Raw genomic sequence first — 22162 nt, 5'->3', positions numbered from 1 at the left:
TACTCCACCTAGGGGTTCCTAATTTTTCCTACAGCACCCTATCTTATTTGTCTGCAGCACTTGCTTTTTTTCCTTCACATGAATTCGCTTTTGTCCACCCCTCCAGACTGAGCTCCTGGAGGGCGGAGCCCTGTGGTTTCCAGCACAGCCCCCAAACCTAATGGGGTCCCTTCTCAGGGTAAGTGAGCAGAGCACAGCTGGTGAATGAACAAATGAGAGGATCTCGGAGCCCCTTCCCGCCTTACAGAAGCACACTTTGTGGGGATGCATGCCAGTAACTGGAGGTTGCGTTGCACGGGAGGCAGGGGTATCCGGAGTGTCTCCAGGGTGCCCCTTTACTGAATCAGTGGCTCCATTTGAGCGCACGGGACACGCAGCAGCCCGACCCCTAGTGGCCAGTGCCAACACTGCAGCTTCAGGCTGTGAACCAGAAAACGAAACCTCTTTGGGATCGAGGCTGTGAGGCTCCCAGGACCTGGAGGACAAAGCAGGACCTGGGGGCTCCAAGAGGGGCTGTGACCTCGGGTCTCCATGCTTCCCGTTTCCCCCCACCGTCTTGGGGTGTCCGGTTCACTCAGGGGGCACCCTCACCCCGCCAGAGCAGACGCCCTCTGCCCCACTTCCTCCAGGTAGAAGGGTTTGGTCTCTGGTCTCCAGTCCAGCGTGGCCAGGTTCTGCACTACCCAGGTCCTCAGCTCCAGACTGCCCTCTGCTTTCAGGGACCCAGGGGGTAGGAAGCATTTTGCAAGGTTTAGGGGGCAGCCGTCATATAGACGCAGACCCAAGAGCAACAGGCTCTTCAACTAACCTGCAGGACCCTCAGGTCTGTGCCCGGAGCATTTCAATTAGTAAAGGAGGAATCAGGCTTTTTCCACTATCGGGATCCTGCAGTCTCCTCCCCACTGGGGTGGGGTTCAGGGGCTTACTCTCGTGCCACGAGCCCAGAGCGGGCCCACAGGGTCCCAAAGCAATCCTGGGGATGCCCGGGGAGCCTAGGAAACCCCGCCCACTAGCCGGCGGGCAGCTGCCGTGTTGCTAGGAGACCGCAAGCTGGGCCTCCAGCGGCCTGGGCCACAGCGCCTGGCGCTAGGGCACCCCCCAGCCCCACACCTACCCGCGCCCCACTCCCACCCCCGGCTTCCAGCCTATCGGAGTGTCCACCGGCTGTCCCCCTGCTAACCGTGGTGCTCACCGCCCGCGCTGCCAGCCAAAGGGGCGCACGCGGCGGGGGCGGCTCTCGGGCCTATGGGAGCAGCACTTTGCCCCCGGAACATGAAGACATCCCAGTCCCGGGTCTGCACACCCAGAGGGTGAGGGTAGGGGCGGTGCTTTCCTCGCCGCGGGGTGCCTGGGCAGCCCCCTGAAGGACACTTGGTGGTCCTCCCCGCACTATCAGCAGGCCAGCTCACCTGTACCGCCCTGGGGCCCTATCCTGCAAGAGGCAATTTTTAGATACCAGATTTTCTGAAAAATGGGGGTTAATCCAATGGTACGGTGTATCGAGGCAGATCATGATAATTTCTCAGAAGAAACGGTCCTGAAGCTTGAGGTAGAGCAGAAAGCTAGATCAGGACAGCAGCGTGAATCCACTGACAATGCCCACAGATTTTATTTTATTTTATAGATTTATTTATTCATACAAGAGCTGGGGTACAGGCCAGAGGTGTGGGGGGCGGTGAGAGGATTCACCAGAGACAGAGTGGGGGACAGAACTGGCAGATTGACCAAAGCACACTGCTGAGGGGAACAGCAGGGGAGACAGGAGAGGTCTGCTGCGCCATGTGGGTAGCTCCCTGGCGGGCCAGGGATCGAACTCCTGCTACAGAGGCTGTGGCTTGCTTCATAGTGTGATGCTTAACCCCTTGCACCACCAGGGAGGCCCATGCCCACAGATTTTAAAAAGAAACTTTGAAACTTCTCTTTCTTCCTTGTGTAAAACCTGATGGTGGAAGCACTTTGGACCTTTCTCTGCATTGGACTTCCTAATTCCTATCCGTGATTTGAGACACCGCACTAACTAAAGTGTTTGGGAAAAATTTTTTTTTTAAATTTAGCCTTTGATAAAAAAGACTTTTGCTTAAAAAGTCACATAGAAAGTTATTGCGCAAGTAGGAACTTAAATGGCTAAACCCTGCTCATCAAAATATTATTCAAGTTATTTCTTCTACTCCTTATTAACTTCCAAAGGCCAGGGATGTGGTTATATTCATCGTGGCCCTGAGCATTTAGCCAGGGGCATGCATTTGTGGATTTTGCACTGGATGAATTAAACTGCCTTGACTCCCTTGCCTGCCTTTAATTCTGCCTTTTATGTAATAAGTCTCTTAGCTCCTATGGGAGCTCCACATGATCTTGTACAAGGATAAAGAAAAGCTGTGAAAAATGTGTTTAAGAGCAAAACATCTCCTTGTTAAGGAATGTTCAAGTTCATCTCCTGCACTGCTGATGGGAGTGCAAACTGGTCCAACCACTATGGAAAGCTGTGTGGCGATTTCTGGACCTACTAAACATAGAGCTTCCATATGATCCAGCAATTCCACTCCTAGGTAGTTACCCAAAGGACACAGAAACATCAATTCCAAAGAGCACCTGCACCCCTATGTTTATAGCAGCACTGTTTACAATAGCTAAGCTTTGGAAACAACCCAAATGCCCAAAAATAGATGACTGGATCAAGAAGATGTGGTACATATATACCATGGAATATTACTCAGCATTCAAAAAAGATAAACACATGCAATTTGCAGCAACATGGATGGAGCTGGAAGGGATCATGCTCAGCGAAATAAGCCAGAAAGAAAAAGAAAAATACCAGATGGTCTCACTCATAGCGGGAATCTAGAAAACCTAAATAAAGGACCAGGAAAAAGAATAACTATAAGAAAGAAAAAATCAAAATCAACAAACAACTATGAACCAGAGACACACTACGGAGGGGGGGGTGGGGAAAGGAGGGATTGGGGTCAAAATAAGGGGGTTGTAATTGTATGGGGAATATAAAAATAAAATTTTAAATAAATAAATAATAAAAATAAAAAAAAATAAGGGGGTTGCAATTGTATGGGGAATATAAAAATAAAATTAAAAAAAAAGGAATGTTCAAGTTCAAATTCCTAGAACTGAATTAATTATAATCACTGCTCCCTGATCCATGCAAAGGCTTGTTTTCACTTGTAGCTATTTTTAATAGTGTAGCATCACAAATTAACCTTAAGCCGTATATTACCCCAGAAATGCTGAGTCAATAACCAACCACAAAGTCACCATGCTTTGCTCAGGCACTTGGTGTCTTGCATGTAGGTGGTCAGCTTGTCAGCTTGTTATAGAGCAGCCCCGATGTTGAACGGGTTCCTGGCTGTGGGTCCTCACCCGCGGCTTAAAAGGGACTTAAGAATACTCCACTACAGGCACACACAAAAGGTTCATAAAAGGTTTATTTACAAGGGAAAAGGAAATAAGGAAAATGTACAACTCAGGGAGAAAATAGGGAAATAAAGTCTTTAATGCGTCCTACCCGATCCGACGACCTGGAAACCCAAAGTCACTCTCAGAGCTGGCTGGACGCTGCGAGCTGGCGGAGAGCCAAAATGGGGATCCCCCAAAGCCCACGTGTCTGCCTTTTATATCAACCTGGCTGCTTAACCCCACCCTCAGGTCCCAGTTACCTTCCCTTTGGTGGTGATGGGATTTGGAGTTCCCAGTGTCTTTGGCTTTGGCCTGGGGTGGGGGTGGAGTCCACAAAGCCTGTATGGAATTAGCTTTAGGACATCCTTTTCCCCCTAACAAGCTCTCTGAATGTCAGCTAGTAACAAGTTTGGGGGGGAGGTTGGAATTTTCCCACTTCACTTCATTTTTCCAAATTGTCAGCTTATAGTTATTGACATTTTCTTATCTTTTAAGTCAATCATCATGTCATTGGTGATTGTATTAGTGGAGAAGACTTCAAGTCTGTCATCTATAAAAGTGGTCTACTCTGTTAATCAGTATTAATGGGACTCTCACTGAAATTGTGTAAAGTCAGGGGTTCTAATGGGGTAAGAACGTTGTCAAGCATGTATTTGTCAGAATTAGTTTTGTGTCCGGTTCTATGCATATTTTCCACCTGTGTGTTCATGAATCCATCTCCATAGGCAAGATAGAGATATCTCCCAGGAGGATCCTTCTATAACTACTCCCAACCCTCTGCTGCCCCCATTTCCCCCTTTTCTATTCCAGTTTTATAGAGACAATAAACTTGCTTTTATTTATTTATTTTTTTAAAAAAGAGTTATTTATTTACAAGCACTGGGTACAGTCAGAAGCGCGGGAGGGTAAGAGAATTCACCAGAGCCAGAGCCGGGAACAGAACAGGCAGACTGACGAAGTACACTGCTGAGGGGAGCAGCGGGCGGCAGGAGAGGTTTGTCACGTCATGTGGGACCCTCACCTGGCAGCCGGGGATCAAACCGGCGCTGCAGAGGCTGCGGGCAGCTTCACAGCCCAGCACTCAACCGCTGCGCCACCAGGGGAGGCCCTAAACTTGCTTATATTTAATGTGTTCAAGGTGATAATATATATCAATCACATTTTCTGTATGCACACATCCATTGATGGGCACCTAGGTTTATGATGGCTGCTTTACAATCTTTTTAAATTTTTAAAAAAGATTTATTTATTATACACACAAGAACTGGGGTACAGCCCAGAGTTGTTGGGGGGTGAGAGGATTCACCAGAGACAGAATGGGGAAAAGTGCAGCAGGCTGTGCCTCCCATGCTGTCTCTTGACAAGGTCCGGGCATTGGGGGAGACTCCCGAGAAGCGGGGAGTTCCTGTGCTCCCCCCAAGAGGGAAAGTTGTACTTCCCAGAAGAAGGAAGTTCTTGCACTTCCCAAAGAAGATCTGAACTAGGGAGTCTCCATGGCAATGCCTGCTAATGCTCTCCTCTTTGTTCTTGGTTAATGCTGAAGTAAGTTAGTTATTAATTGGCCTGTGAAAACCTAATTCGGACACAGGTGACAATTGACTTATTGTTCTTACGCATGAACTATCACAGAAGTAAAAAATTGCTTAAGGTATAGTTAGGAAAGAAATGTTTTGGCCCTGAGAACTATGGAGAACAAGCTGCCCTGAACCAGCTGTGCTTGGAAACCATAGCCTAACATGGGAGGTACCGGTTCGTGGCAACAATGCATTTCCTGGTGTATGAGGTCAATAATTCACAGGCCGTGTGGAGGTTAGGAATTTCTAGTTAAGAGTGAGACTTCAGTAGAACTTACGTAGATCTGATGAATTGTTTTTAACCACTTTGAAGTAATTAAAATATTAACCAAGTTAATTGAGTGCTAGGAAATAGATTGCTTTTAGTAATTGAATATAGAATAGGAACTTTACACCCATGTTTGTAATTGGGAAAGTTTAAATGTTACCAAATGTTATACTGTTGATCATGCTAGTAAATGAGCTGTACCTAGGAAACTAATTGTTCTTAGATTACCAAAAAATGGCCTACAGGTGTAAGGCCAAGGGAGTCTTTACATGATCATGAGAAAATATGTATTGTCTTTGCTCTGCTTCAATGCTTATGCTGATGTAATCCCACTGCTCACCTTAAGGTATAAATAAAGACCCGCTGAGACCCTCAGCAGGAGATACTTGCACGAACTAAAGTGTTTGTGTCTTCCTCACTCCTACCTCGCTCCACTATCCCTCAGTCCTCCGAGAGAAAACTTGGCCGACTCCGTCCTCTCCTCTCTGAGACCCCTGACACAACTTCTAGCTAGCTGGGGCTGGTCTCCAGCAGAACAGAACAGGCAGATTGACTGAAATACACTGCTGAGGGGAGCAGCAGGTAAATCAGGAGAAGTCTGCTGCACTATGTGGGTAACTCCCTGCCTGGGGATCAAACTCATGCTGCAGTGGCTGTGGGGAGCTTCGTAGATTGCATCTTAAACCCTTGTGCCACAAGGGAGGCCCTGCTTTACAATCTTTGCCAGATAATTCTGATATCTTGGTCCTGTTACTCTAGGTTATCTTTGCTTATTATCTTTTTCCATTCAGTTTGATACTTCCCTTGTTTTTGATATTATGAGTAATTTTTAAATGAAAAACCTGGATCATTTTTGGTTTTATTAAATAATTTTAGATCCATGTAAAAGGTTTAATAATTTATAATGTGATGAATTCATAGACAGAAGAGAAAAAACCTAAGAATGGCAGACTAGTGAAAAGCCAGACTTTGAAAATTTAAAACTATACTAAATGATTAAATATTTTTGAGAACTCCATATCTCTTGGGATCATTTCCAGGAATACCAGCATTTCAATTTGAGTGGCACAAGAAAACATAAAATAAATTTAAAAAACCTAAGCAGCAGTAGTTAGGTTGTTGGAGATGTATCTTTATTAACTTTGTAGAATAAAGATTGTTTTTATTCCCTGATCCAGTGACTTCTGCCATATTGTGACTGATGAGGCTAAATGACATGGAATCAACAGGGAATGTTCCTTGAGATGCTCTCCATTCAGCAACCAAAACTGAAGAATTCTGGAGTAACCATAGATACTGTTGCTAGTAGTCATCATTAAATGGATAATCTGGATGCTGAGCAAGTCTAAAATATAAAAGCAGAGTCTTTGTGTTTTTGAACTGAGAAAATAGACGTTTCTTTTAAATTGGCTTAAATATGAAAATTAATGTGATTTTCCTTTTGGAGAGTTACAAATCCAACTGGTTTTGGAATAATAATATACTATTGTTGCATTACACTGAAATGAGTGCATTGAAAGAAATAATATATGTACATGCATATGGACACATACACAAAAATAAACTAATACATTCAATATGTGAAAGCATATTATTCTATAACTTAAGGAGATAAACAATTTGTGTTGATACTTTAAACCCCCAGGAGGGCAGAAATGAAAACAATGCCAATCTGGTTTAATATATAAAGTTAACAGACATTTCATTTTACTAGGTAAAAAATTAGACATTAGTCTTAGCGATGGATATATTGATAATAATATAAAGTCACCTAAACAGAGAGCTTCCATTTTAGAAAGTATATATGATATAGTTAGATATCTATTTATATGTATTATATATAGCAATAATTTTGAGATAGAAAAATTTTTGCATAATTATAGGTGATATTAGCTGATATCACTTACTGCTATTGATAATGATTACTGCCTGCTTCTCTACTTACTGCTTCTCCCTTACTTCTTGCTCTACATTTATTATATTACTCATTCAAATATTTCTTGTTGATTACTCAGGAGGAGAGTAGTTTTTAAAAAATCCTTCCCTTGGAGGGCCTCCCCTAGTGGTGCAGCGGTTGAGCGCTGGGTTGCGAAGCTGCCTGCAGCCACTGCAGCCACTGCAGCCACTGCAGCCACTGCAGCCACTGCAGCCCCGGTTCGATCCCTGGCTGCCCGCGAGGGTCCCACATGGCACGCAGACCTCTCCTGCCGCCCACTGCTCCCCTCAGCAGTGTACTTTGGTCCTTCTGCCTGCTCTGCTCCCCACTCTGGCTCTGGTGAATCCTCTCACCCTCCCGCGCTTCTGACTGTACCCAGTGCTTGTATAAATAAATATATCTTTTAAAAAAAAATCCTTCCCTTGGAATCTAACATTCTATGGTAACCAGAAAAGAAAGTAAATTAATTAATTAATAAGTTATGAGGTATATTAATTAGGGATATGGGTCAAGAGGAAAATTAAGCAGATAAGAGAGGAGGAAGTGATGAGCAGGTGGCATTTTTAGATATAGTGACAGAATAAGGTATTTCAATGGTGACATTCAAGTTAAGTCTTTTTTTTTTTTTAAGATTTATTTGTTTATCCATACAAGAACCGGGGTACAGGCCAGACCCCCTCCGGCCGGCTGGGATGGAACTGGCACTGCAGAGGCTGCAGAGAGCTTCGCAGCTTGGCACTCAACCATATGCCCCACCAGGGGAGACCCCCTCAAGTTAAGTCTTGAAGGAGGTAAAGGGGTGAACACTCAGCTATCTGGAGGAAGAGCATTCTAAGCAAAAAGACCATCCAGTGTAAAGGTCCTGAGACAGGTGTGGCATATGTGACAAATGGTAAGGAGACCATTTGTTCTGCATTGGACTGGAAAGGATAGAGTAGTAAGATGTGGAGGCTGGGATATGAGGGAGGGAGTATATTGCTAGCCTTGTAGGTTTTGTAAGGAATTTGGCCTTTTTAAAACAAAAATTATTTATGCATACAAGAGGTGGGGTATAGGCCAGAGGTGAGGGGGCCAGGGGTGAGAGGATTCACCAGAGACAGAGTGGGGAGCAGAACAGGCAGACTGACTGAAGTACACTGCTGAAGGCAGCAGTGAGCAAGTCAGGAGAGGTCTGATGTGCCATGTGGGTAGCTCGCTGGCACCAGCCGGGGATTGAACTCGTGCTGCAGAGGCTGCAGACAGCTTCATAGGTTGAGTCTTAACCCTTTGCGCCACCAGGGATGTCCAGGAATTTGGCCTTTGAGCAAGATGCAAGGCTGCCAAATACCATGAACAGCAGTGTCTAATCATACCCACTTTTTAACCTACGCGGATGAAGCTTAGAATGCTTTCTTAGCATCTATTGATCACATGATTTTCATTTTTGATCATATGATTTTCATTTTTCTTTTTGTTGATGTGGTGAATAATATCAATTGATTTTCAGGTGTTGAACCATTCTTGCATCCCTGGAATAAATCCCACTTAGTCATGACGTATAATCCTTTTGATGCGTTGTTGGATTAGGTTTTCTGAGATTTTGTTGAGGTAAATTTTAGCATCTGTGTTCTTTAGGGAGATTGGCCTGTAGTTTTATTTTTGTATGTGTCTTTGTTTGGTTTTGGTATTTGTGTGATGTTGGCCTTGTAAAATGTATTCCTTCTTTCTCGATTTTTTGAAAGCAGGATAGGTTTTAGTTCATCTTTGAAGATTTGGTAGAATTTGCTTGTGAAACCATCTGGTCCTGAGCTTTTGTTTTTTGGAAGAGTTTTGATTACTATTTCAATTTCCTTGCTTGTGATTGGTTTGTTCAAATTTTCTATTTCTTCTTTATTCAGCCTTGGGGAATTGTAGCATTCTAAGAATTTGTACATCTCATCTAGATTGCTGAACTTGCTTGCATATAAATGATCATAGTAATCTCTAATTGTCCTCTGGATTTCTGCTGTATCTGTTGTAATTTTTCTCCTCTTTCAAATATGATCCTATTTCTTTGACTATTCTCTGTCTTTTTCTTTGTGAGCCTCGCTACAGATTTGTCTATTTTTTCAAAAAACACCTTTTGGTTTCATTGATCTTTTAGGCTGTTTTTATTTATTTATTTATTTATTTAAAATTTTTTTTTTTTTATAGAGGCATGCTTTATTTATTTGTTTGCTGGTTTGTTTGTTTGTTTTGTTTATACATGCACTGGGTACAGTCAGAAGTGCGGGAGGGAGGGTGAGAGAATTCACCAGAGCCAGAGCGGGGAGCAGAGCAGGCAGAAGGACCGAAGTACACTGCTGAGGGGAGCAGCGGGCGGCAGGAGAGGTCTGCGCGCCATGTGGGACCCTCCTCTGGTGGCCGGGGAGCAGCCGGGGATCGAACCGGCGCCGCAGAGGCCGCGCGCAGTTTCGCAACCCAGCGCTTAACCGCTGCGCCACCGGGGAGGCCCTAGGCTGTTTTTAAAATTTCTATTTCATTTAATTCTGTTTTAATTTATTTCCTTTAAAAAAACATTTTTTCAACAACTTTCCTGAGAAGACACAAGAGTGGACTGGGGTAAACTGAACTCCTTCACCCTCCTGCTCCCCAGGGTGTACAGTGGAACAAGATACTCACACAAGATCTTCCAAATAACGAATGTTTCTATTTAGGCCATCTAATTTCTTCATATCCTCTGGTGTCAACTGGAAATCAAACACCTATCAGAAATTTGAGACAATCAGTTCAGTTTTCCTGAAAAAAATACTATCCTCTCAACACACAGAGATACAGCTATACAATATTATGTAGCAATTTAGGTAGGTCTTTATGAGGCAGTTGTCATGAACCTGGGGCTCATTCCCTGACAAAAGTCATGAGCATTTACCAGTTCAGATAACTAGCAATTCAGATTGCCCTCAGGGACTTCTACTGGATGACTGTGGCTGTAGTAATGGAATTCTAGAGACTTTTGAGCCCAAATCTCATCTGATCTAGCTCCTTCATTTTGCAGCTAAAGAAATCAAGTGGTGATTTCCCCAGGTCATACTGTCAGGAAAAAACCAAGATTCAGATCAAAACCCATCCTGTGTTTAGTGTTCTTTCCAATCACTGTGTTCTTCAGCCTTGTAGCAGTCAGGGGGATAACAGTTAAATATGCATAGGGTATAAAGGAAGATGAGTTTAGCTTAAATATACCTTGAGAGCCTCACAAATAACCACATACCTGGGGGAAATGCTGCCCACAGCCCTGCCCAGTACCTGGAAGTTCTCTTTCATTCTCTTCTCATTGAAGCTCTTGGCCAGGACCACCACCCCCCGCTGCAGCTGGTAGCGCAGGGCAACCTGAGCTGGACTTCTCATGTGCTTTTCAGCAATGGCTTTGATCACTGGATCCTCCAGGAGGGGTGGCTTATTCTTGGTCACCCTTGGAGGAAAGCCAGAGGTGCTCTGTATGCCTGTATCCATTTTACCTCAGGGCTGTTCAATCAGGCTAGGGGAGATTAGTCCTCTAGAATCTTCCTTATTACCCTCTGACTGTCTTACTGTTTTGCTTCTTTTAGCAAATCCAAAGGAAAAAAAGAACAAGAGCAATTAAGGCAGGAAGGGAAACACAGGTTTTTTCATTTTTAAACATGTCTGAGAAACTTAGTAAATGATTGAATAAATCAAGAAGAAAAAATTGTTGTCCAAACTAAGAATGCATAACTATAAATAACCTATACAAACTAATTATAAATATTTATATTTATAAGTATAAATATAAATGATCAATCATATAGGTCAGTTTGCTATTTCAAAAAATGCTTTCAATTAATTCTCTCAATTTGTCCCATTTTTATTTTTCTTGAGGAATTAAAGAAACTAAAACTAACATAAGTTGTTAATTTTTTTCCTATCACTCAGCCATTAAGAGTCCAAATCATGGCTTTGGGCTCCCTTGGCATTTTTTAAAGCCAAAACATTTGAATTATTGATATATGTACATTTTAAGCAGTAATTTTATTATTCAGTAATGTTATATTGAATCCTTACAGTCCTTACAAGTCTGGGCTAGGTAAAGAGTTTACAAAGATTAATCCTGCCTCTCCTTAATTCTTCTAGACAATGGGGAAATGACTTCAGAAGGTACAGATCTATAACCAGAATAATTTATAGATAATATTACCAGTCCTTCTCTGCGTCGGACCCCAAGGCAGCAAATGCAGTCAAGACAATGTCCTTGGATTTGCAGAACTCCAGAAGCTTGCTCTGGTTCAGGTAAGGATGGCACTCCACCTGTAGAAGTATTGGGTTAGCGGACCACCAACACCACATTCATGAGGAATATACCGTGCTGTATTGCATGGTATCAGTTATTTAAGAGTGCCAGCCATACATGCCAACCCATGACCATCAGCCGACAGAGCTCCTAGAAACATAAATTTAGATTATTTCCCAGAGACATTATAGCAAAATTATTTAGCTCAGTGTTTGTGTATGTCAAGTTCACATTACAAGGTCAACAGATATTCTTAGTCTTTCCGACTGGAAACTATGGTGACATCCTTGGGTGTTGCTCATGAATTTCTTGTACACAGTAAGCCTCAGTTTTTGCCTTTCTTCATTCACTACTCTAATTCTTCTGTTTGACTATTGACTTTATCTATGTTTAGAAATTAATAAGTTGTCCTTGAAATTTCAGGAATTTTTCATTAGACCATTCTTTGGTTCCAGAAACTAGAATGCTTTCTTTTTACCTACCACATTGTATGCCTTTGCTTGACCCTTAAGCTCTTCCAAAAACAGAGCCTGCTGTAATCCACTGTGCCTATACCCACCCCTGAGCCTCAGTCTTGTCCAATGTGCAAGAGACTTGGAAATGCTTCCATCCCTTCATCATCAGGTGGAAATAAATTGCTAATTGTTATTAGTCAGGAACATTTATTTGTGTTGTGATATTCACACATAACTCATGAGAGGTGTCTGTGCTAGAGAAGGTAGTATGTGGCGCTATAAACTTACTTTCTAGTTTTTCTATGAACCTAAAGAATAAGAAGTCTAGAACCTTTGCAGTGAATTTTAACTACTTCTTTTCTGCTCTCCTGTCTGGATGATATGGGAAATAAGACCACTGCTATAGCCTTGGTGATCTAGAGGCCATCTCAGCCTAGGCCATCTGGGCATTAGAAGCGATTGTACTTAAAGATAAATTAATCAAATTTATTTTTACAGAACAGTTTCAGGATTACAGAAAAAAAAGCATGCAGAAACCACATAGTTCCTGCAGACTCTCTCCCTCACTCCCCAACTCCAGTCTCCCTTATTATTTACATCCTATATGAATATGACGTATTTGTTACAATTGATGAACCAATATTGGTACATTAGTATAGGGTTCACTATTGTATATTCTATGGGTTTTGACAAATGTGTATTGACAGGTATCCATTACTACACCATACAGAATAGTTTCAATGCTCCAAAAAAAATTCCTTGTACTTTATATATTCATTCTTCATTCTCTTCCCATGGTAACCACTGATCTTTTCTTTTTTGGCCTTGAGAATCATCTCCAACAACTTAAAATGCATTCTGTCCTCTTGAAGAAGTTGATATCCAAAGGTGCAAATATATAGAAAATATATAAGAAAAGAACACTTTCAGTGAGCTTGTTGAAACAAGGAAGGAGTAAATTAAAGGGGAGAAGGAAAAAGAAATTCAGAAGGGGGTTAGTGGAGCTTACCTGGTTGCAGACAGGTTTGTACTTGAGTCCTGGTTTGTTCAGGATCTTCTCTATCTGCCTGCGGTTAAAGTTAGACACACCAATAGACTTGACCAGTCCTGCGTCCTTACACTTTTCCAAGATCTGGGGAGGAAGGGGTGGTGAGGAGAAGTGTAACAATGGCGCCATAAGGAGGGTGGGCCTGGGGATAGGAGAAAATAGGAGAAAATAGGGCAGGAGAAAGAAAACCTCAAAAGGTACAGATATCAATAGATAAGACAGGAACTGACTGGGAAGGAGGAGAATGAAAAACAATAGGAAAAAATGGTAAGATGATAGAGTAAGGAAAGAATGCAAGTGGCTACAAAAATAAAGGAGTCCGCATGATCTTTAGCCAAATATCTGGGGAAATTTGGCCAAGCAATGCAGAACTATCACCACTACAACCAAATGTACTTAAAAATAGAGCCAGGGTGCCTCCCTGGTGGCGCAAGGGGTTAAACACCGCACTGTGAAGCTATCCACAACCTCTGCAGCATGAGTTCCACCCCCAGCCAGGGAGCTACCCACATGGCACAGCAGACCTCTCCTGTCTCACCCGCTCTCCCCGCAGCAGTATATTTCAGTCAGTCTGCCTGTTCTGCTCCCCACTCTGTTTCTGGTGAATCTTCTCACTCCCTACACCTCTGGCCTGCACCCCAGTTCTTGTATGCATAAATAAAAAATAAATCTTTAAAAAAAAATAGAGCCAGGTGCAGCATGGGGAATAGGAAGGTGGCCATATCCTTCTGCCAGATAGTCGCAGCTTGTTTTCTCTTTAAACTCATTTCCTATCAGTGTCCAACAAACTCCCTCTGTTTCAGTCACACATACCCCCATGCTGTTTCTTGAACATTGTCAATTCTCTCCCACCTTAAAAATTTTGACTTGATCTTTTTTCTTCCTGTATCACTCTTCCTTCAGATAGCCGCATAATCAATTCCTTCATCTCCTATCCTCTCAAAAAGGTCTACCCTACCCACTTTGCTTTTAATTGCCTATTTGCACCTCATACACACTGTGGCATTATCAGTTCCCCTACTCAGTCTTCTGTTCCGATACCACCTATCCCCTTCACAGCACCTACCACTCATTGGGGTTAGAGCCCTTGGTTTTGTTCCCTGATAGGTAGAGACTACTGAGTGCATCAGAGGCACTCAGTAAATATTTATTGAACAATAAAAAGAATGAAATGTAAAAACCAAGGCAAAAGGACATTCAGGCTCTTGCACAAGTCTACCCAGGGGAAGAATTGAACTAGATCCTGAATACTTACCCATCCCCTCCCCCCAAGTTACAGAGCCATGGCGCCTTTGAAGTTGTACTTACCTCCCATGTGGCACAGATATCCACTCTTTCAAAAATAACATTCCCTTGTGTGTCCATTGGCATAAGCTCCTTCCCAGGCTGAGACACAGGAAAAAAAGGAGAGTGTGTATAAAACTACATATGATTTCAGTCCAGCTGTTTGTAGCCTGTGGTGTGGCCCTTGAGGCTAATGGAACAATCCATCCTTATTCTTGAAAGGAATTGTAAGGTTAGGCTAAAAGGAAAGGAGGTATGTTGAGGAAGAACACTTTCAGAAATGCTTTTAACTGCTATATTTTTAATAAAAGTGTTTGTGTCAAGACTAACTTGAGACACTCAGGACCCAATACTAGAGGGAGCCTGCAGGGGGCCCGGGGGGGGGGGCGGGGAGCCATGGAATATTGTGGGATGAGTTTGCCCACCCTTGCAAGTTAATCCCGCTTGCTGAGGTTTATCCTCTTTGCATTTCTGGTGCCTCAACTGGTCTCCACATCAGGATATTCCCCAGACACCAGTAGGCATGGGGTTGAGACTCTTGAAAATAAAAGGAATATGCCCACAAGACAGAGGCAGTGACTTTGAAATCTGAATCCTTGTCACTGTGGGCATGGAATAGTGAACTGAGATGGAAACTGTTAAAGCCAAAAAGGGGAAATCTTAAAATATTGTATTTGTTTCTTTTCATTTTTACAAACTAGCCTCTCTTGTACTCAGCTGTTTATTTTTATGTCGATAACCAAAGTAAAATGTTTGCTAACCTTCAGACCTCCCGGGAAATGAATAAGATAAAGATCCACATAGTTCAGCTGAAGTTTCTTCAGTGTCATTTCCAGGCCAGTTTGCACCAATTCTGGACGTAGATATGTACTCCACAGCTAGAGTGGTAGGAAGAGTAGTGTGGGGTTATATCTTTAAGAATCTTTAGGAACAGGGCCTCACTGGTGGTGCAAGTGGTTAAGCATAGCATTATGAAGCAATCGGAGAGTTCAATGCCCGCAGGCCAGGGAGCAACCCACATGGCACAGCAGACCTCTCCTGACTTGCCCGCTGTTCCCCTCAGCAGTGTATTTCAGTAGATCTGCCTGTTCTGTTCCCCACTCTGACTCTGGTGAAGCCTCTCACTCCCATACCTCTGGCCTGTACCCCACCTCTTGTATGCATAAATAAATAGATTTTTTTTTTAAAAAAAAGAATCTTTAGGAGCAAATAATAAAATAACAAAGAACAACCAAAAACCCACTTATAGTTATGGGAAGTGACAAGCCACCCCTGAAGCTCGTAATCATCATAGCTTACTTTCAGGCTGAATTAAGACAATTATGTAGAAAATGAAACTGTGGTCCTATGCAAGGTTCTCAACGTTAGGCTGTAAAATAATTATTAGATTTGTGTGTGCAAAAAACTTTTCTGGACTCTACCTTAAACAGATAAATTACAGTTTGAGGTAGGCTGGCTGGGAAATTGTATTTTTTTTTTTTTTTAAAGAATGTGGTGTTTTTATTTATTTATTTATTTTTTAAAGATTTATTTATTTATACAAGCACTGGATATAGTCAGAAGCGCGGGAGGGTGAGAGAATTCACCAGAGCCAGAGCGGGGAGCAAAGCAGGCAGAAGGACCGAAGTACACTGCTGAGGGGAACAGAGGGCAACAGGAGAGGTCTGCGCTCCATGCGGGACCCTCCTCCAGTGGCCGGGGAGCAGCCGGGGATCGAACCAGCGGTGCAGAGGCTGCCGGCAGCTTCGCAACCCAGCGCTCAACCGCTGCGCCACCAGGGAGGCCCGGGAAATTGTATTTTTAAACAAGCATCTCATGGGATTGTGATTCAGGAAATTCTGTCTTAACTGTATTAAATAGTTAGGACCAAAGAAAGTAAGACCCATTGGGAATTTATAGGGGATACTTTTGTTACATCATTTTAAGAAGTAATAATATAAAGAAAATTAATCAGAATCACTAAAGGTGAGACAAAGGATATTGCAAAAAGGGAGATTAATAAATGAGAGCGAGAAGGCTGATGTTAGCTGGTGCTATCACTATACCACCATCTACATGTCATATGAAGACACAAACGGGGCTAGAAGGAGGAAATATCCACTGATAGACCAGCTTGCATGGTAGTCACTTCGTGGACCTCCACTCTCTCTTCTTGGGTTACCTCACCTCAAATTTAATTTCTTCTTCTAGCAGTAGATAGTTCAATGAACAAAATGGAAGAAATCCTCTTGGGTTCCTATTCCATTCTGACTTAAAATATGTGTTTTCTTTGTGTCAGAAAAGTGTCAGTTTGCATGGAGAATATTAAGAGAAAGTAGTTCTTGATATAAAAATGTACCTAAGTACTTTTTATAAAAAAAGCTTTATTTATTTATTTATAAATACAAGAACCTGGGTACAGGCCAGACTTGAGGGAGGGTGAGAGGATTCACCAGAGACAGAGCGGGGAACAGAACAGGCAGACTGATGAAATGTACTGCTGAGGGGAGCAGTGGGTGAGACAGGCCAGCCGGAATCGAACTGGTGCTGCAGAGGCTGAGGACAGCTTCACAGCGCTGCACTCAATGTCTGCGCCACCAGGGGAGGCCCGTACATAAGTACTTTTATTAAGATTACTTTCATCCTCATCAATTTCATAGTATTATTTTTTTCCATTTCATAGGAAATACACCATGTAATAGATTAAGATATGAGGACCGATGTTCACATATATTAAAAAACTGTTTTAGTTAAGAAATTTCAGGGGCCTCCCTGGTGGCACAAGGGGTGAAGATTTAAACATGAAGCTATCTGCAGCCTCTGCAGCACTAGTGAGATCCGCAGCTAGGGAGTCACAAACATGGCGCAGCCGACCTCTTCTGACTCACCTGCTGCTCCCCTCAGCAGTGTATTTCAGTCATTCTGCCTGTTCTGTTCCCCACTCTGTTTCTGGTGAATTCTCTTACCCTCCACACTTCTGGCCTGTACCCCAGTTCTTGTATGCATAAATAAATAAATCTTTAAAATAAAAAGAAAGTTCAGAGTCAAATATAAAAAAATTTAAAGTACTAAAATTTTATCACAACTTCCAAAACCTACACTTTCTGATTATATTGCATTTCTTCATACTATAACTAAGTAATATGAAGTTACTTTATTAAAGTGGGGAGGGGGCTCAATGGACTATGGGGGGGAAACTATTAGTGTTTTGGTGGTGGATATGATGTGGTAACATACATCTGAAATTCTGTGAACCTAAACATATACAGTGTTGTAAACAACGTTACCGTAGTACAAAATGATGAAAAGGAAATATTAAGTCACTTTGCATTATTGGGAAATCCCAAACCATGCCTGAGAGTTTATAAAATATGATAATAGGTCCTCCCCAGGTGGCGCAGCAGTTGAGTGCTGGGCTGCAAAGCTGCCCTCAGCCTCTGCTGTGCTGATTCGATTCCCGGCCACCGGCAAGGGACCCACATGTCATGCAGACCTGTCCTGCCATGCCTGCTGCTCCCCTCAGCAGTGTATTTTGTCAGTCTGCCTGTTCTGCTCCCTGCTCTGGCTCTGGTGAATCCTCTCACCCTCCCGCGCTTCTGACTGTACCCAGTGCTTGTATAAATAAATAAATAAATCTTAAAAAATAAAATAAAATAAAATATGATAATAATACCAGCTAGATTTTCATGGCATTTAAAATACATTAAATCCTTTCATAAAAACTACACATGTAATAATCATAAAAATTCCGTGAGATCTTCATTTTATTCCATGAGATCTTCAGTTTGGAAAACTAAGGGACCAAGTTTAAGTAGTCTGCCCAAGATCATACACATTTTGCAAATGGCAGAACCTGGATATAAGTATAGGAAATCTGATTACAGAACCATATTTCTAGCCAGCATTTTCCTATCTCATCTTCCCATCGTGCACCATCTGAAACTGAATGAAAATTGGTAAGAAGAGAATTTGACAAGAAACTCTTCAGCTCAGACTGGGTTTCTCATAGATACATATGCCACTATACACGCCACCTTTGAGGTGCAGAATATGTCCTCTCTCTTCACAGTACCACTCTCAATCTTCTTTTGGATGGCCCTCCCAACCTCTTCTTCATTCATGTACAGATGAGCTGAGTCAATATGGCGATAGCCGATATCAATTGCCATCTTGATGGCCTCCTCTGCCAGACTCTTAGAAACCTACAAGAGCATGAAAAGATGAAGACCTACTTAATTCAGAAATAGATAACCAGTCCCATAAGCAGAGCTACTCATCAGAACCTATTGTTTTTCTGAAGGATAAGACCTGGAGATCACAAAGCTATGTTGACTTATGGCCCCTGGAAAATTTTTTATAACTGACTCTCTGAAGAAAAGAAGCCCTGATTTGTTGTATTTGCCAATTTCTTTGGTGTAAATATTCCCACCAGGGCTAATTTCAAGCTACCAGAAAAGCTGCTCACAGTCTACTCATTTACTGGCCCCAGCATATCACTGGCGTGAGCTCTGTGTCTGGATTTACACTATCTACATGATCTATATATTTACACAATGTATATATTTACATAATGTATTATTTACACATTCTGAAATTATCCATCAATACAATGAAAACATAATGTTAGATAGAACAAATTAGTAATTTACCTGTGTAACCTGGAGAGACATTTAACCTAGAGAGGCATTTTAAACATCTGAGGAAGAACAAAAATGTAAAAGAAAATAAGTTCTTTTCACTCAAAAATACCTCATGATTCCTTTTTTGGTTCTATGTAGGTGCTCAGGTGACACTTTCTCCTTCACAATTTAATTTTTCTCAGCTGCTTACTGTTCCACTGGTCCACCAGAATAGACTCCTGAAGTTGTCCAGATTTTTTTTCTCTCTACTACTCCTCACTACCTCACTCAGTCATTGAAATGCAGTCCTCAACATTATATACCAGGTAGCTCTTATGCAGGACAATCAATCCTAAAACTTTCTTTAACCATTATAAACTTCTTCCAAGAACCATTTAAGATGTGCTCTTGTAAGTTTGCAGTGTTTGATCCAGAAGCCCACATGGAACTAAGTCTTCCAAACAGAGAAAGGATATCCAAGTCGTCACTTGGCTTTCCCCTGGCCCAATCAGTGCAACTTGATCTGTAAAAAACTGTGTCCACCCAGAACACAGAAACTGTCTTCAGTATCAATCTTGATTCTTTCTCTGGGTCCTCTTGCCACAGAGATTTCTCTGGATAGTCTTTGTTTAATGGTGGACAGGGAGAACTTGGGTATTAGAAATTACAAGGAAACTTTATCACAAGCAAGCTTGCTGTAAAGTCTCTGACATGTTAACGGTGACTACTAGGTTTCATTTATTCAAACATACTGTGGAAAAGCGGCAACTGGACAGCAGGTGAGAATAACAGAAACTGACTTACCCACCCCTGAATTAATGAAAGGTGACACACACCTTCATTTCCTTCACATAGTGTCATTCCGAAAGTGCTTCTTGGACAAGCAGCAACAGAATCATTTACTAACTTGTTAGAAATGTGGACTTTTGAACCCTATTCCCGATCTAATCTATCAGAGCCTTTGTAGTTGGCGCTCCCACATCAGCATTTTTAGGAGGATCATCAGGTGTTTTTATAGCCATTAAAATTTGAAATGTGGGCCTCCCTGGTGGCGCAGCGGTTGAGCCCTGGGCTGCGAAGTTGCCCGCAGCTTCTGCAGCACCGGTTCCATCCCGGGCGGCTGGCGAGGGTCCCACATAGAGCCCAGACCTCTCCTGCCACGCCACCTGCTCCCCTCAGCAGTGTGCTTCGTCAGTCTGCCTGTTCTGTTCCCGGCTCTGGCTCTGGTGAATTCTCTCACCCTCCCGCACTTCTGACTATACCCAGTACTTGTATAAATAAATAAATAAAATCTTTAAAATATATATATATAAAAAATTTGAAATGCATTGATTTAATAATAAAGTAACCTAACATGGAGAGAAGCATCTTACAAAAGAGGAAATTGAGGTCAATCTGAATTCCTCAAATTCCTACAGTGATGGTTCTGATCTGGAGCCCTGGTTGCTCTTCCTCCATCGCCAATCCACGTGATTACCTTATTAGGTGCAGAGGTGCCAAACCCCAATGTAGGCATGAGGTGTCCATCATTCAGTTTTACAGAAAAAATTCTCATTTGATTCATCTCTTCACTCTTCTCTCTAAATTAGCACTGGTTTTCTTCTTTACCAAAAGAAATCTGCAGAAAGAAGAAAATAGTAGAATTGTTTCTGTTTTTTGTTGTTGTTGAGTCTAGGGTTTCCTATACACAAGATCATAGCATCTGCAGAAATAATCGCACTTTTTCCTTTCTGATTTGGATGCCATTAATTCCTTTTTCTTTCTTTGCTTTAAGATTTTATTTATTTTTGCATAGAGGAACTGTATATGTTTCCCTGTAAATGTAAGTGCAAGCTTCAGATATCCTTAGCAGAAGGGAAAAATGCAGAAGAAGCTTTTTAAAATTACAGATGACTATAGAATCTCTCTTGCCCAAAATCTAACTTACAACTCCAAAAGATTGTTTGTCAAGGACAAGCACAAAGTCTTAAGAATCTTCCCCACAAATATTGATAAAAAGTTTTAGCATCTGAACAGGTAAACTTAATTTATTTAAAGTTATTTTATAAGTTATAACTTATCAAATAAACTTATAAATTAAAAAACTTACAACTTATTTTATAAGTTATAAATTTTATATTATCATGCCCATCTGATGGCTACACTTTAAAGCAAAAGTCATAAGTTCTCTATGTATGTTTATGCCTCTATCTGTATGTGTGTATCTTACAGATACATGACAATTTTCTACTTGTGGCTAGTATTGCCAAAACTAGTTTGTGAGGAATTCCACTTAATTGACTTAAAATTAAAAAGTTAATATGAATTAAGAATTCTTAAAACCCTCCAATATATAGAAACCCACCTGAATGCTTTTGTAGCAAACTGCATCTGTGATAAATCTTTAGCAAATATAAACTAATTTAAGGGCCTCCTCTGGTGGCGCAGCGGTTGAGCGCTGGGCTGCAAGGCTGCCCGCAGCATCTGCAGCGCCGGTTTGTTCCCCCGCCGCCAGCCAGGGTCCCACAAAAAAAAAAAAAAAAAGAGGATAATTGAAAATCCAGATAGACTAATTTGGGGACTCCCTGGTGGTGCAGTGGTTGAGTACTGGGTTGCAAGGCTGCCCGCAACCTCTGCAGCGCCGGTTCAATCCCCGGCCACCGGGCGAGGGTCTCACATGGCGCGCAGACCTCTCCTGTCGGGTCCTCTGCTCCCCTCAGCAGTGTACTTCGTCGGTCTGCCTGTTCTGTTCCCCACTCTGGCTCTGGTGAATTCTCTCACCCTCCTGCGCTTCTGACCATACCCAGTGCTTGTATAAATAAATAAATAAATCTTTAAAAAAAAAAACTAATTTAAGTTTGTCTGTTTAATTAAAATAGACATGATTTAAAGTTACTAGCATTACATGCAATACCTTTTTTTAAAAATTCTACTTGGGTTTACTAGTCAAATAAGGTCATGTTATCTCTTACAAGATTTGTCAGCTAGAAAAATAGGTTGAGCTAATAGCTGACTTTGTCTAGTGTCCAGGGAATTTTTTATGGGTAATCTAAACATAATTGTTAAGAAAATATAAATAAAATAGATGTAGGAACAGAAAAGTTTATAAGCAGATTTTCTAACAATGGTGTTTATAGTTTGTGTATTTAAAAATAAAATCTTTTTTGTACTTAAAACCTTAAAGGTTTTTTTTATTATTTTTATTTATAGATTTTTTACATCATTGTTCATTTTTAAACAATATTTGCTTCCCCCCACCCCCTCAGGTGTAGTCCCCATAGAGTTTCCTCCACCAAGTCACCCCTGCACCATCACCTCAGTCCCCTGTGCTCCTCCCTCCCTCCCTCTGAT

At 41.9% G+C, this 22162-nt stretch overlaps 1 protein-coding gene across 1 annotated transcript; it reads right to left on the bottom strand.

The window, feature by feature from the left end:
* Positions 1-9819: 9819 nt before the first annotated feature.
* On the bottom strand, positions 9820-20396 carry LOC311184144 (aldo-keto reductase family 1 member C1-like; the record flags this gene model as incomplete). Its single annotated transcript, XM_084254023.1, has 8 exons — positions 9820-9906; positions 10448-10613; positions 11355-11464; positions 12912-13034; positions 14259-14336; positions 14996-15112; positions 18248-18415; positions 20310-20396. The coding sequence occupies 8 exons, from the start codon at positions 20394-20396 to the stop codon at positions 9820-9822; spliced, it is 936 nt and encodes a 311-aa protein (XP_084110149.1).
* Between the last annotated feature and the right edge of the window lie 1766 nt (positions 20397-22162).

Source organism: Talpa europaea (assembly GCF_964194135.1).
Source record: "Talpa europaea genome assembly, chromosome: 14".
NCBI classification, from domain to species: Eukaryota; Metazoa; Chordata; class Mammalia; order Eulipotyphla; family Talpidae; genus Talpa; species Talpa europaea.
Note: the sequence above shows the minus strand (reverse complement) of the source record. Positions and strands in the feature narration are given on the sequence as shown.